This window comes from Atractosteus spatula, chromosome 20 (assembly GCF_055471065.1).
Source record: "Atractosteus spatula isolate fAtrSpa1 chromosome 20, fAtrSpa1.hap1, whole genome shotgun sequence".
Classification (NCBI taxonomy): Eukaryota; Metazoa; Chordata; class Actinopteri; order Semionotiformes; family Lepisosteidae; genus Atractosteus; species Atractosteus spatula.
The window spans coordinates 7,617,288-7,631,070 of record NC_142725.1 but is presented as its reverse complement, the minus strand read 5'-3'; the positions used below and the strand labels follow the sequence as shown (position 1 = coordinate 7,631,070).

Here is a 13,783-nt window from a genome sequence, read left to right as displayed (position 1 = left end):
CAGTCTGGATAAAGTGGGCTGCATGGTTAAGGAAGGTTACAGGGCTCGTCGCATTCATTTTCCAAATCATGGCCAGAAGAAGTGTAGATTTCTATTTATAGCACTTCATAGCAATAAACAAAGGCAAAAAGTCCATCATCCGAGACACAGAGCAAAAAAAAAACGAACGGCTGATGAGGAATCTGTTGTACTGTAAAATTAGTAAGCAGAAGGTGAATTAGAAATCATCTACTACATATATATTTCTTTGACAACTTTGGTGGGTGCATCTTTAAGTAAAAATAAAACTGGTTAAAAAACTGCATTCATTGAACAAATGGGGAAATTGTGGTATGCTTTATAAAAGTGCTACAGTAAAAGAATGCAAGCATGTCTTTCTTTTCATAACAGTTACAGTTTTATCATGTAAAAAATGCTGTGGGGCAGAACTGTTGCACTGAATTATTGTACCTGAATTTGACTCTTCGCTTTGTTGTTAAATGCCCAGTCTGTGGGCGATATCTATATTTTAGGGGCTGCACCCCGCAGCTGGGAGAAGAATATTTTGACGCGAATGACGGGTTTGCAGTCCTTTGGTTGTGCACAGTCAAGGCCACATGATGGCGCTGTTGTCATTTAAAAAGGGGCGGACACGAAAGATCTTTCCAGCATCAGTGGAAAATCAGCGTGCCCTTTTCAGTCTCAATACGTCTTGTGGGAGCTGGCTCCTGAACCTTAAGTAAATTACCGAGGGCAGACATGAGACAGTTTGGCAAGATGAATTCCAGGATATGTTATGGACTTGGCATATTGTGTGATGCATTGCCCTGTTAATGCATGGTAATTGTTGCAATGCCATTTGCGCACAAAACAAAACCCGTGCCAACATCTGATATATTAGACACATGCACTGTCTCTCTGCGCCTCTTTTTCTCAATAGAAAACATAAAGATGACATGTTTTACAGTTAACACAATCGACTCTCACATCCTGCACATACAGTATGCCTCACAGAAGTCACAGATGCATGAACTCCAGGCATTCTGGTTTGTAGCTTTAGCAGTATGTACAGTATATGACTTTCATGAAATTTTTGCTTTGTCTATTGAAATCATCTTCCAGGAGCATATCTGTTACTGGTCATAATTTTCTGTTTCCCTCTCTGCTCAAGCTGATCTCTTAACATTTCTGTGATGTACTGTACAGTAAATGTCAAGCAGGATTGGGAGATGCTGCATGAGCTGAGAAACTGCTATTTTCCTTTCTCATTTAAATGAATTAATTTTAGTCTGGTGGGGAGTTAAGGATCATTATAAACCAGGAAAAATAATCCTCCTCCCACAAGTCACCTTTCCTTAGAGCACTGCATCATGTCTAAATAACCATTTTATTCCTTCACAGATTGCTTTAATAATAATAATAATTGCTTACACTTATATAGCGCTTTTCTGGACACTCCACTCAAAGCGCTTTACAGGTAATGGGGACTCCCCTCCACCACCACCAATGTGCAGCATCCACCTGGAGCTTTAGTACTAATATTATCCCTATGCTTTTCCTTCTTTTGTCCCAAAGCTATTCCCAAACTTTCACATTGCCATCCCTTTTTACAGTGCAAGCACAGCATGATGAGGAAACCACACGTATCATTTTTCACATGTGGTTTGAGTCTTGGAGTTTAAAAGTTCAGCTCTTGCTTCATAACATCAGTTTTCTGCTGCTCTCTTGGCGTACCTTCATGTCCCCTGTTCAGTCTGTGCTTTCTGGTGGTTTCCAACAAGAAGAAATATAAATCTTTTTATAGAACTTTGTCAAATATTATTTTTTCCCTTCTGCTTCGAAACAGGGGAGCATTTGACTATTTGGGAAATGTTGCATTACATCTGCAACAAGTTAAATGCTCATTAGGAAAGGATTAGAGATGGATTTTCAGAGAATCAGCTGCTTTGCTTGACTTTATCTTTATGACTCGGATAATTTTGTATCCTTTGATTGAGGATTTATTAAACAAATCTTTGGCTTATCCAGCAATTTTCCGAACATGTATCTTTCCTTCTAATGAGGAGTTATGGATACACAGTAGTTCTCTTCTGCCTTCTCCTCCCCTATCCTCTGTGGGGCTACCGGCTGAGCGGACTGAGTGATTAGCTGCTTGTTTCTCAATCTGCAGGTTTGTTCCAGATGTATCTGTTGTCTCTAGGGGCTCAAGTGCCAGAAATCAAAACTTTACACAGTTTTCCTTCCTTAGCAGGATGGGAGAAATATACACAGGTGCCTCTGTGGTTTTATGTAAAGAAAAGACAGAAAATAAAAGACATTTGAGAGTGTTCTTTCACAAGATGGATACTATTTGCATTCCTCTGTTGGAGATCGTATGTCTTTAATGATCTACTTAAAGTGTGATGAAAGTTGCCGATATGAATATAGTGTGTCATTAATACAAGGTCCTTTCAGTGATGTGATTCTATTCAGGGTACATGTGGCTAACAGCAGTGATATGAAAGAACAGCTCTTGATAGAATTCAAATCTGGTTTGATTTCCACCAAAGCATAAAGTTAATGGCATGATTTGCCTAAGATGATTTACAGTATAATGTCATGTCCAGTTAGGGCTGCCAAATGGCCACATCCTGTATGTACAGGGCACTTTGAAAGAGTGCTGGTGTCTGCACATGGGTGATTTCTATGTCGCCGCTGTCAAATTTATCATTTATATCATTAGCTCATTGTTGAGAATTATAAAATGGGCCTAGGAATAAGGCATTGGATGCCTATGATTTTTGTAATATTTACAAATTTATTGTACAGAATCTCCACCACAGGCCTGCATTGTGGTTCTTAGCAGTATTTTGCCAGGTATCCCTTATTTTAAACATTTTTGGGCAGTTTAAAATTAATTTATTTTTAATAATTTATTAGGCTGCTAAGATGAATGAAAATCTATTTTTGCCCAAGAAACGTAGCCCAACTAAGCTTAATTAAAATATGCCTAAACATGTTCACTGAACGCCCATGTTCAACAGCGACAGATTATAAGAATTTATATTATAAATGATTACAATTATTTCTAACAGCTAGGAGCAGGAAATTATGAAATCTTTGATTCAGTTTTTAAGACCACACAATAAACAACATAGAAGCACAAGGACATAATGTATTTGGAGGATTACGCCAGACACTTTAAGAGGTCCCATTAAAAATGTTCTCAGCTAAATTTAAAATACCGGAAGTGGTTTTATTTTAGTGCGTTAATTTGAGGCATAGCCTCACTTTAACTTTCAAGAGTTGGCATAGCGTTGCACTGTTCACAGCACTGGGGCACTGGGCTCAATTTCTGGGGTGCTGTCTGTGTGGAGTTTGCATGTTCTCCTCGTGTTTGCATGGGTTTCCTCCGGGTGCTCCGGTTTCCTGCCACGGTCCAAAGACATGCTGGTACGTTAATCAGCTTCTGTGGAAATTAACCTGGTGTGAGTGTTTGCAGGTTTGTATGCCCTGTGATGGACTGGTGTCCCATCCAGGGTGTATCCTGCCTTGTGCCAATTGCTTTTTGGGATAGACTTTGGCTCCCTTATAATCCTATATTGGATAAAGTGGTTTTAATTTCCATTGGTAGGAATGGTGCCTGTATTCCTAGATCCTTCAAGAAAACGTGGAGGAAAGGCCAAATAATTATATCCTACACAAAAGGAATTTGCATCAAAGCATCAGAGGCTTTTCATGTGACATTAAGATGACTGGCAGCGTCCTGATTTGTTTGGGGAGCTCATCTTCTGTCAAACAATGAATGGAAATGGGGCTTTATGTCCGATTTGTATGTCTGAGAGGGTCTTGGTTAACTTAGTGCTCCTGTGCTAAGCAATAATGAATTGCAATTGTTCACCTGTCATTGCCAGTAATAAGGTGGAGCGCAGCTGACTCACTACCTGAATTGTACTACGGGTTTGTCGCCATAGACAGACAGAACCATTCAGTTCAATTACACATTCAGTGAAAGCCTTGCTTCAGGATATTATCTGTTCCATCTGATGCATTTCCTAAAATGTTGCCATACAGCACCTATCTCTCAGGGAGATAAGGGGAGATAACATTCTAGACATACTAACTAAATGCATTAATATTTCTTTTTATAATCTTGAAAATGTAAGCTGTGTGATTCTCTAACCAGGTAGTAGCTTGCCCATGCTAATGACAAACAGCTTATTATAACAAAATCTAGAATTTTATAATAGGTTCTGCTGATGACTAATTTTATGATGCTGTATTATCTTGTATGGATTTATCAAGTGTAAATAACAGACCTCAGACTGTGGGGATATTTTTGTGTTCTCTTGTTGAAATGCTATTAGACATGCAAGGATATTTTTGCAAAAAACAGCCAGATGGAAATGAAGTGATAGGGTATTCCTATTTGAGAAGCAAAATACAATACAAATAAAGAGTATAAAGTGCTTTGTTTCCCTTTCTGTGGATGAGCAGCGCACAGAAACAATTCAAGCCCATGCCTTCACCATAAAAACACGTTGCTTGCTTCTGTGTCCCAGAGAAACTAGCATCAGACTGTAGTCTTTTAATCAATACATCAAGCCTTACAGTATATTAAACAGGATTCGTGTAACCCCTCTTTATCTTTTTGAATTCCCAAGCCTTATTCCAAGAGGTTGGAATAAAGTCAGGCTCCGAGGGAATAATTATTTCGCACTCTGGGGTGCAATGCCTCTTAATTAACGACCCATCGCTGCAAGTGACCTGCAATTCCACGGCCTTTTGTTTTAGCAAATCAAATTTCATTATTTATAAGGTGCAATTTCACACCTGGCATCGCAGGGCGCACTGCAAAGCCTACAATATAACCAGGTTAAGAACAAGGTAAATGATTAAAAAGACACATCAATCCCATTTGGGATGCATTGTGGGACAGTATTTTTTTTATTTTTCTAAAAATGTAGCACACCAGCTACAGTAATTCGTTTTAAACGTGCACGTAACAAGCATGCATCAGCATGCTGTCGGTTCTGGATAAAGGCTGCTCCTCACCCTCTCTGTTGCAGATGCACACAGGGTACCTTTACCTTCCCTTTTGTGGACACAAACAAAACGGTAACAGACCAGTTTTGGTTGTGTAACTAATGTCCTTTTGGCCATGACTGACGTAACTGTGTTGCTGAGTGCCCTAGACTGCACCTGCTTAACGGTGAATCCCTTGTTGCTATCAATCCTCAAGAACAGTATCTTTAGTGTGCAAATGTGACTGCTGCCAGAAACACTGTGAGGCTTGGTAGAGACGGAGACACCCTTAAAACACACTTGGCTGTAATGGCTTGCAGAAACTGTTCTTATAGTTTGACGTACAGATGGATTACAATTTGCCAGTGCAAAAACCTAACAGCACGCTTGGATGCTTTCTCACATCTTCAAAACCTGATTGCTCTCCTTTTCTCTATTTCTCCCATTTTTGCACATTTCTTGTGGATCGATGTGGATCTTAATGTGTTCCTTGACTTGCTCTGTTTTAACAATTTAATTGAACTCTTGTTAAAAAGTACTGAAACCATAGAAGTGCGTCTTTTAGTGTTGTAAGGACCCTTTATGTACACAAGGTTACGATACAACCCCCTTCAAACAGGTCTCTCTGAAAACATGTGGTTCTGAGGAGCAGCTCAAATATGCACTTACGTGTCACATTTAAATAGTGTTTTGCCTCCTTTATAATTATGAGAATCACTCCTACAACTTAATTGCTATCCCTTCGTAAGATTGCATTTCAAACACGTTTCAAAGAAATCAAAAGAGAAAGCCATAGCCGTATTTTTCTTGTCAAAATATTTTAATTTGAAGTACTTGGAACTTAAAAGAATAGGTAGTAGGGTTTTGGTGTCATGGTGACACAGTGGCTAGCATTGCTGCTTTGCAGCTCTGGGGCCCTGGTTTCTGTGCCTGGGGAGATGTCTGCGTGGAGGTTGCATGTTCTCCCTGTGTTCCTGTGGGTTTCTTCCTGGTGCTCAGGTTTCCTCCCATAGTTCCACAGACATACTGGTGGGTTAATTGACTTCTGGGAAAATTGGCTCTGGTGTGACTGTGTGTGCCTATGTGTGCCCTCTCATGGGCTGGCATCTCATCCAGGGTGTACCCCGCCTTGTGCCCGTTGCTCCCTTGTGACCCTGTATTGGAAAAAAAGGTTAGAAAATGGATTAATGGATGGAACATTTTTTTCATTCGGCTTCTGCCTTATTTTGAAGATACCTTACTACTACATAAGAGGAAATTTGAACAATGATCTCTCTGTATAATTATGACTGCATGAAGGTTTGTGTGGCAAAATTGGTTCATCAGAGAACAAACGACAGGGTGTTGTAAGTATATGTCCAAACACATGCCTTTAGGCTGCAAAGCACTGACTCCTGAGTCCCGTATGAATTTTATACGAGATAAAGTGGTCAGAAAAGAGGTGGATGGAATATTTTTCATTAACGCCTTTGAAACTCAAATAAAAGATAGTGAGTTTCTGAATGGAAACGTGCTAGACCTTTGCAGATGCTAGAGTGCCGCTATACAAGCAAAGAGCTTGTCGATCTGTTTCATCTTTACATCCTGAAGGCAGTCAGTGGCACTAGATTGATATGAGCAAAAAAAGTGTGCTGCAGGGGTGTGTCACATGCAGTTAACAGACAAATGCTCACAGAAAAGCACATCACTACTCAGGCTCACAACAAGTATAGCCGCTGCCAAGGCATCAGGATAGGAAAAAGAGAGAGGGACGCTCCTGAAAATCACTACGAGCTTTAAGTCCAATTAAAATGCTAGCTTGTTTCATCTTCACTTGTATTCATTTTCCATGTTTGCTTAGTCTGTCTTTTTCCATCCTGGGACAGTGGTACACCACAATGCTGGGTTTCAGGGCTGCTGTCAGGGGCTACACAATGGATACAACTGCAGCTACAGCAGCAGCACTATAAGGGATGATGCCCTAACCTGCTTCCCCAGAAAGCAAAACACCTGAGGGTTACTAAACTCTCCCTGTCATCCTTGATGGGGCTGAAAATAGCAGCTTATATATTGACATGTACAGTATAACAACCACATACTATATGCGTAAGACATGTTTCTGCTTGTCTTCAGTACAACAGGCTTTATTCAAAATGAGATTCTGATCTTGGATTCCAACTTGCCTCAGTGTTTGTTTCCTAAAAAACAGGCATTGTTTTGCTGAAATAAATAATTAGAATGTCACAGCAGTGACACCAACCGACACTGAAAACAACAGAATGACAGAGCAAGACTAAGACCTTCCTCGAATGCCACCAGTTCAATCAGTGAAACAGTGTCTCATTCCTCTCTCTCAACCACCGAGAGAATCCAAGCTTGAGGTCCAGAAACAATCTGAATTCTAGAGGCAAAGCACTGAGGAAATCCTAGAGTTGAGGTCAGGACAAAGCGGACTCAAGAGATATCTGAGCAGAGATGCAAAGCCAAAGAGCTTTCACAGCACACACTCAAGAGTCTATATACCAAAGCCCCGAGTACTCTAATAGTAGAGCTTACATTTTCTGCATCACCTGAGGTGGCCGTGGATGTACATTGCCTGCAGGTGATAGAGGTTTCCTGTTGGAACATGCTTCCATGGCAACCGGCCCTGAGTGACAGGTGAGTGGAGGTGTGGCCAGCTACCACTGAATGCTAGCTTGCTCTGCAGCATTCCAGTGGGAGCAAGCCTGACAGAGGTTGCAGTTCAGTGGTGGATAATTACCACTCCTATACGGAAAGTGCTTCCTAAGCAGATCTCCTGTGAAAGGTTTAAAGTATTTTCTTTCCTTCTGGGCACCCACTTCACTTTCCAGGAGGGGAATACCTGCTTGAGTGTGATGGAGTGCATATGGGAGCATGAGAGAACCTCCACGTGGATCCATTTTCACAAATCAAATTCAGATCCAATAATCCTAGGAAATCACTTAACACGGAAAAGGTAATAAGCTCATGCCACAGAAGTTGTTGCAGACGCTGCCCTTAGTAGCAGTGATAGTATTATTCTCAAATCACATCATAGCACAAATATTGACTTTCTCTAACTTGTGCTTGATCATCAGGTGCTAAAATGTTGGCCCTGCTGTTACTGTTGCCAGTGATCAAAATCCAGCACTTGTGTCTGTGTATCCACCAAACTACAACATAATGACAGGCTTTCAGAAATATTTCATAATTCTATTTCAAAAGCGTGACTGTGGAGAGAAGGTCACCACCAGCAGCCCATATTGCCAGCTGAAAGCTTTCTCATAGTGAGAGCAATGAGCTCCAGCCATTAGGATCACAGCAGAGAAGTCTGAGCTGCACAGTCTGGTGATTCAGTCTTCACCTGATCTGTGTTGTGGTAAAAATAAAAAGCCATTTAAATGTATGCAGGAAGGATTTCATAAATGAAATGGAAAAAAAATAATTTTAAATGAAACTTTTGAAAGGCAAACTTTCTCTAGCAGAATTGTGTCATCATATTTTCTTCTTTTCCACATATCTTTCTCATAGACCCATTGTACTTCAACAAGATGGCGCCTCTACTGTGCAGGGAACTACAGAAACTCTGCTACACATTTTCACCTACTATACCTCCTTTCACATGGATTTGTTTTCCTTTTTGACAGAGAATCTGCCACTGAGCTTGTAATGGATTTATTGTACTAATGACATGAAACTGGCTTTAGGCTCTGTACGTCCTTTTCTACAGATGTAGACCTTTTCCTTGGGAAAAATAAGTATACCCACTCAGATCTATTGCACTTCAGAACTAGGGGGTAGTAATAGTCAAGTGTTCAATGTGCTGGGTTTTCATAACGCATTGTTTGGGATTGTAATGTAAGCAGCAAAATAAACCCACCTTTGTGTACCAGCTCATCACAATTTGTTTAGTTGTGTTGTAGATGTTGCTTGGCAATTCCATTGTATTGGAGATTGCTTGGAGATTCCTGGTCGCTGCTGGCAAATAACATAGTCCAGGTCCTGAGCAACTCCAGGACTATGGTTCCAAACTGTGCAAAGGATTCCATCATCTTTGCCAGCTACAGATCATTCTTAAATAGCAAAAACCGAAACCGTGTTATGTTACAAACCATGTTTGTTATTTAATAATTCGATGTTTCACATGCTTTCAACAGGTGTTCACGTGCATGTGTGTTGAAGGACTCGTGTGGTCACGGAAAGAGTCCTTCACAATTTAAGTCTTGATCCATGAGTATGTTATCAGTCCCAGTGGAACAATTTTGGGTACAGTCAATGCACACCAGAAACTTACATCGGTATAGAAAGACATGATTGTCTATTGGTTAAATACAATGCACATATATTACTTGGGTATTGAAACATAAAACATTTTATAGGCTTCAAATTATTAACATACAGTACTTCCTGTTGAAAACTTTATAAATATTGGCAAATGGTCCGTCACCAAAATCCATTTCATCTCGGTTTTGAATATAAACTGCAGACTGTAATTGAAAAGGAAATTTTATTGTTCTGAGGTAATATTCAGGATGTGTGCTGTACATAATTACTTTTTTAAATGACTAATTTATGAAACGGATGTCTGAAGAAAATTCTAAAAGCACAACAGGGTTGCCAAGCAGAGTGTTGCAATTCAGAGCTTTACTTCATGACCTCACTCCCCCAGCATTAAGAATTTTACATTTTAAATTAAGAAAGAAACTCAGATTACGGAGACGGGGTATTTGTGGGGAGTGAACTACAACAGGTGGATTTATGTCGTAAATTTCTTAAATTTATATTTTTACCTCAAAGGCTTCATGTGTATTTTGTTATTTTTCCAGTTAACCCAGTGCGCAACAGAAAAAGTCTACCATGCCCGGTCTCATCAATAAGGGAAAACGGAGTGCTCTGCCACTCAGTACCTCTGAAATCACTTCCTGTGTCAGAGGTTACACCTTGGCAATGACAGCTTCCCTGACCTACAACAACATAGAGGACCATCCTATAGAAGGTAAGCTACCCAGGTGCAAACCTCATAGTAAAAGGTAAAAATGTAGAAAACCAAAGAAAATTATCGATGCACTCATCAGAAATTTACACATTGAGTGATATAACTTTATACTTTACTCAACTGTCACATTAAAAACTCCAAAACTGTTGTAACAAATGGTTAAGGAGATGGTTCTTGTAGGTGTAGCTGAAACTTTTCCTTGGGAAATGTAAACTTTTAACATTTTTTCCAAGTTGGGAAATTTGTTAGAATATCAGAGATAGCGAAGATTGTTTACTTTGTCTCCTTCTAAGATACTTGACTTGTGTGTGCTGGTATTCTTCTTTTTGGGCCTCAGACTCTGTTTAACATCACCGAACGTCCAATTATCTCCAAAATAGTTACACAATTGCAACACTACAACATTTGTTCATACTACATGTCCTGGCAAGCAATCATCATATCTACTGTAAAGGTTCGACTCTCCTGCCACTGGCAGCATCCTAGAGAATCTAATACCCGTCCGAAATGAGAAAATGCACCACAAAATAAACATCAGGGGCTTGTGTAGCAATGGTATTGTAATACAACTCTTAAAGTAAAATCTGAAGAGTAGGAAAGACTGCATGTCTAGCCCTTAAAAGCGATATACAAAGAGCACACTGACGAGAGAGGAAGGTATTTACAGGCATGTTACAGTATTATTTTGTTATACATGATTGAATCGAGTGAATTACATTAAATGTTTTGTAGTAAAGCAGTTGCTGAGATTATTGCTCTGTCCATGAGTACCTGCTTCTTAAATCTAAAACCAAACCGACTTGATACCACAGTAATCAAGAAAAATAAGCATGCAAAAATTACTGCAAAACCCTTTTTGGTTTACTTTAGGGCAATCAAACAATGGGAGTGTTGAGAACAGGCGGTAGAAATTATTAATGCAATTTCTCTCTCTCTCTAGTGTTTTTCCACAGCTTTTTCTAAATAGTGTGTATTCTCATCAACCTATTTCATTTCACACCTGATCAAACAAATGATACCCAGTAAAATGTGGAAATTATCCTCCCAGATAGTGATGGTGAATGTTAAAATAAAATGTTTTTTTATGTATTTATCATACTTTTATGCATTTTTGGCTAGTGCTGACTTATGGATTTTTTAATACTAATTACAGGTTGATATCTACGGTAAATGAATTAGAGAAAGTGTGGTTTTACACACCACTCCAAGCATTGATAACCTAATTTTATTCACTAACATTTGGTGCAATGACAACAGTTGCAGCCCATCTGCTATCACCTAATTGAAAGTCACACGTTGGGACAGATAACAGAGAAACAGAGCTTGATGGCCTGTATGTTTTCCACACAGCTAGAGGGCCAGCAGCTCAGAGTTCAGCTGGTTAACTAACACAGGAAATAAAAATTTACAGTTATCAAATCTGTGTAAAAGAGACAGAGATAAGGCTGAGATGTCGAGTGTTTACTGTAGGTGGTCTCACTGATGCTGGGTGGCAACAGCAGACAGTCAATCAGGGAGACGTACAGTATGGACAACAGCAACTGAGAAAGACCTGCGAAACCTACCAGTTGGTCTTTGGACTGTGGGAGGAAACCAGTTCGCCCAGAGGAATCCCTACGTGAACATGGGAAGAACATACAAACCCCACACAGACAGCACCCCAGGTCTGGAATTGAACCCCCGTGCTGTGAGGTCACAATGTTAGCCATTGTGCCACTGTGCTGGAACATGGCACGTTGAATTCCAATTCAACAGCTCCAGGTTGTCTTGGAAGCCCTATCTACAGTCACAATCGTCATCCCTCCTCTAGAGGGCGCTCAGAACCTTTTTGTATTTTAGTTTCATTACCACGTTCACCTGTCCCTTGTTCCCCGTATATTATTTTAACCTCGTGCCTCTGAAGACTGGGGCTCTGCATTGGAAGACGGACGCCCCGAGGCCCGCCTAGCATCGAGTTGCCCCACGTCTGCGGCTCGAGGGCGCACGCTTCGGAACGGTATCCTGACCAGCTGAGTCCAGGGCTCAGAGCGCCTGGCCTCGTTACTCTTCTTTTAAACTGTCTTGCTCCTGGTTCCATGTCCCCGTTCCCTGTTTTTATTCGTGTGTTGTCTTGGATGGATCTCCTGGTTTTAGATCATGGACTGCGCCCTGGTTTTCCTATTTGGACTGTTTTGGACTCGTTTGCCTGTGCTCCCCCCATGCACCTGGATCACTGTCGGCACCGCCCCCCTGTTCGCCATCCCTTCATATTCCTCACCGTGTTTTCCCCGTAGCCCTTCTCCAGTCTCTTCCGGATTATACCGTCTGCACAGGGTCCTAAATACACACTACACGGGAGTCAGGACCGGCTCCTGTTACATCTCTCTACACTGTAAATGATCAAATGTGAACTGGTGAGATGATCTAGCAGAAAGAAAACAGATGTACGCTTGGGGAAAGGCAGCAAGTGTCTCCACCTTCAAAAGAGCTATCTTTCTTTGTGCCCTGTTTCTTGCAATTTGTCTTTGACTGCTTGATAATTGTGTCTCTCAATGCTGATTCGGCTGATGCTTTTCACACTTTGGCATCCCAGACTGCTGGAGACACACACTAAGCGCCTGCTTGTAGCTTTTTAATGATTTTTTACTACACATCTGCTTAACAGCTTGATATGCAAAATTGTTGAAAGACAAGAAAGGACACCATATGTTGTTACATATTAAAATATTTCCTTTGATCCTCTTGAAAATATAGTACCAGATCTTCAAACTTTCGTGTTTCAATTACTGTATATACAGTAAGTCATTGGTTTACGTTAAGGAAATATTATAAGAACCAATAAACTCTATTTTCTTAATATGGATGGTGCCATATTGTTTTCAGGACACAGGCAGGAGCTACAGCATATATTTCACATGAATTAGAAATAACAATACAAATAATAATCGTAGAAGGCAGCAATGCAGCCACATGTGACAGTGTTTCTCAGTTCAGAGCTGTAAAAAGAATCTGGTTTTCCATTTTGTCTCACACACTCTCCAGGTTCTTTGAATCCTGGTAATCTTTTTGCTATGGCTAATACTGTAAATCATTTATGTGATATAGGCCTCGTTTCCAGAGCTGACTGTGAATTGAAACCTTTGCTCTCCCACAAAGCCTTCTATTAATGACAGAATGTTCTATGTACTGATGGAAGTTCACTCTGTGACATTTAGTAAAACTGGATATTTTTCAGCAGAAATTACTTCTGTTTACAGTCAAGAATGAACAGATAAATACTGCAGACCTCTGGGTTAGTTTCAATACCTTCCTGGCTCTCAGGAGTAATAAATATCCTTGTCGCATGTTTTTGTCTTTGTTTAGGCAGTTACTGTACATTTATCAAAACTATCAACGATGAATTCCAGTGTTTTCTTTGATGAAATATTTTATTTAAAAAAAGCATTCTCTGTTTTGAAATTGGATCTGCATTGGATTTCCCTTTTCATTAAACTGCTTGTTTTATCAGCAAGTAGCTGAGGTAACGCTGAATGAATAAATATGAATAAATATTCTCTTACACCTTGTCCTTGATGTTTTCTGAGCTACACCTAAAAAACACATCTAAATGGTGTTTTGGAATTAAAAGACAATGACTGTCATTGATGTTATATAAACAAAGAATGGGAGGTGGTCAGTGTGGAACTTAAGGAGATAGCCCTTTTATATAGAAACATATCAGTCAATAGAACACCCTTATGGAAGCTATCCCTAACTGTCTGTGTTATTCAACATCACCTACAGTAGTTGCAGCATGGAGCTTTAATTTGTAACGTAAGAACAGAAGCAAAGTTATAAATGACAAAG

General features: G+C 40.0%; 1 protein-coding gene across 1 annotated transcript in view; it reads left to right on the top strand.

The window, feature by feature from the left end:
* Window positions 1-9,819: 9,819 nt before the first annotated feature.
* Window positions 9,820-13,783, top strand: part of vwa5b1 (von Willebrand factor A domain containing 5B1) — a 73,991-nt gene continuing 70,027 nt past the window's right edge. The window contains exon 1 of the mRNA XM_088938078.1: window positions 9,820-9,958. Within this exon, the coding sequence (XP_088794204.1) occupies window positions 9,820-9,958 (139 nt within the window). The remainder of the gene's footprint in view (window positions 9,959-13,783) is intronic.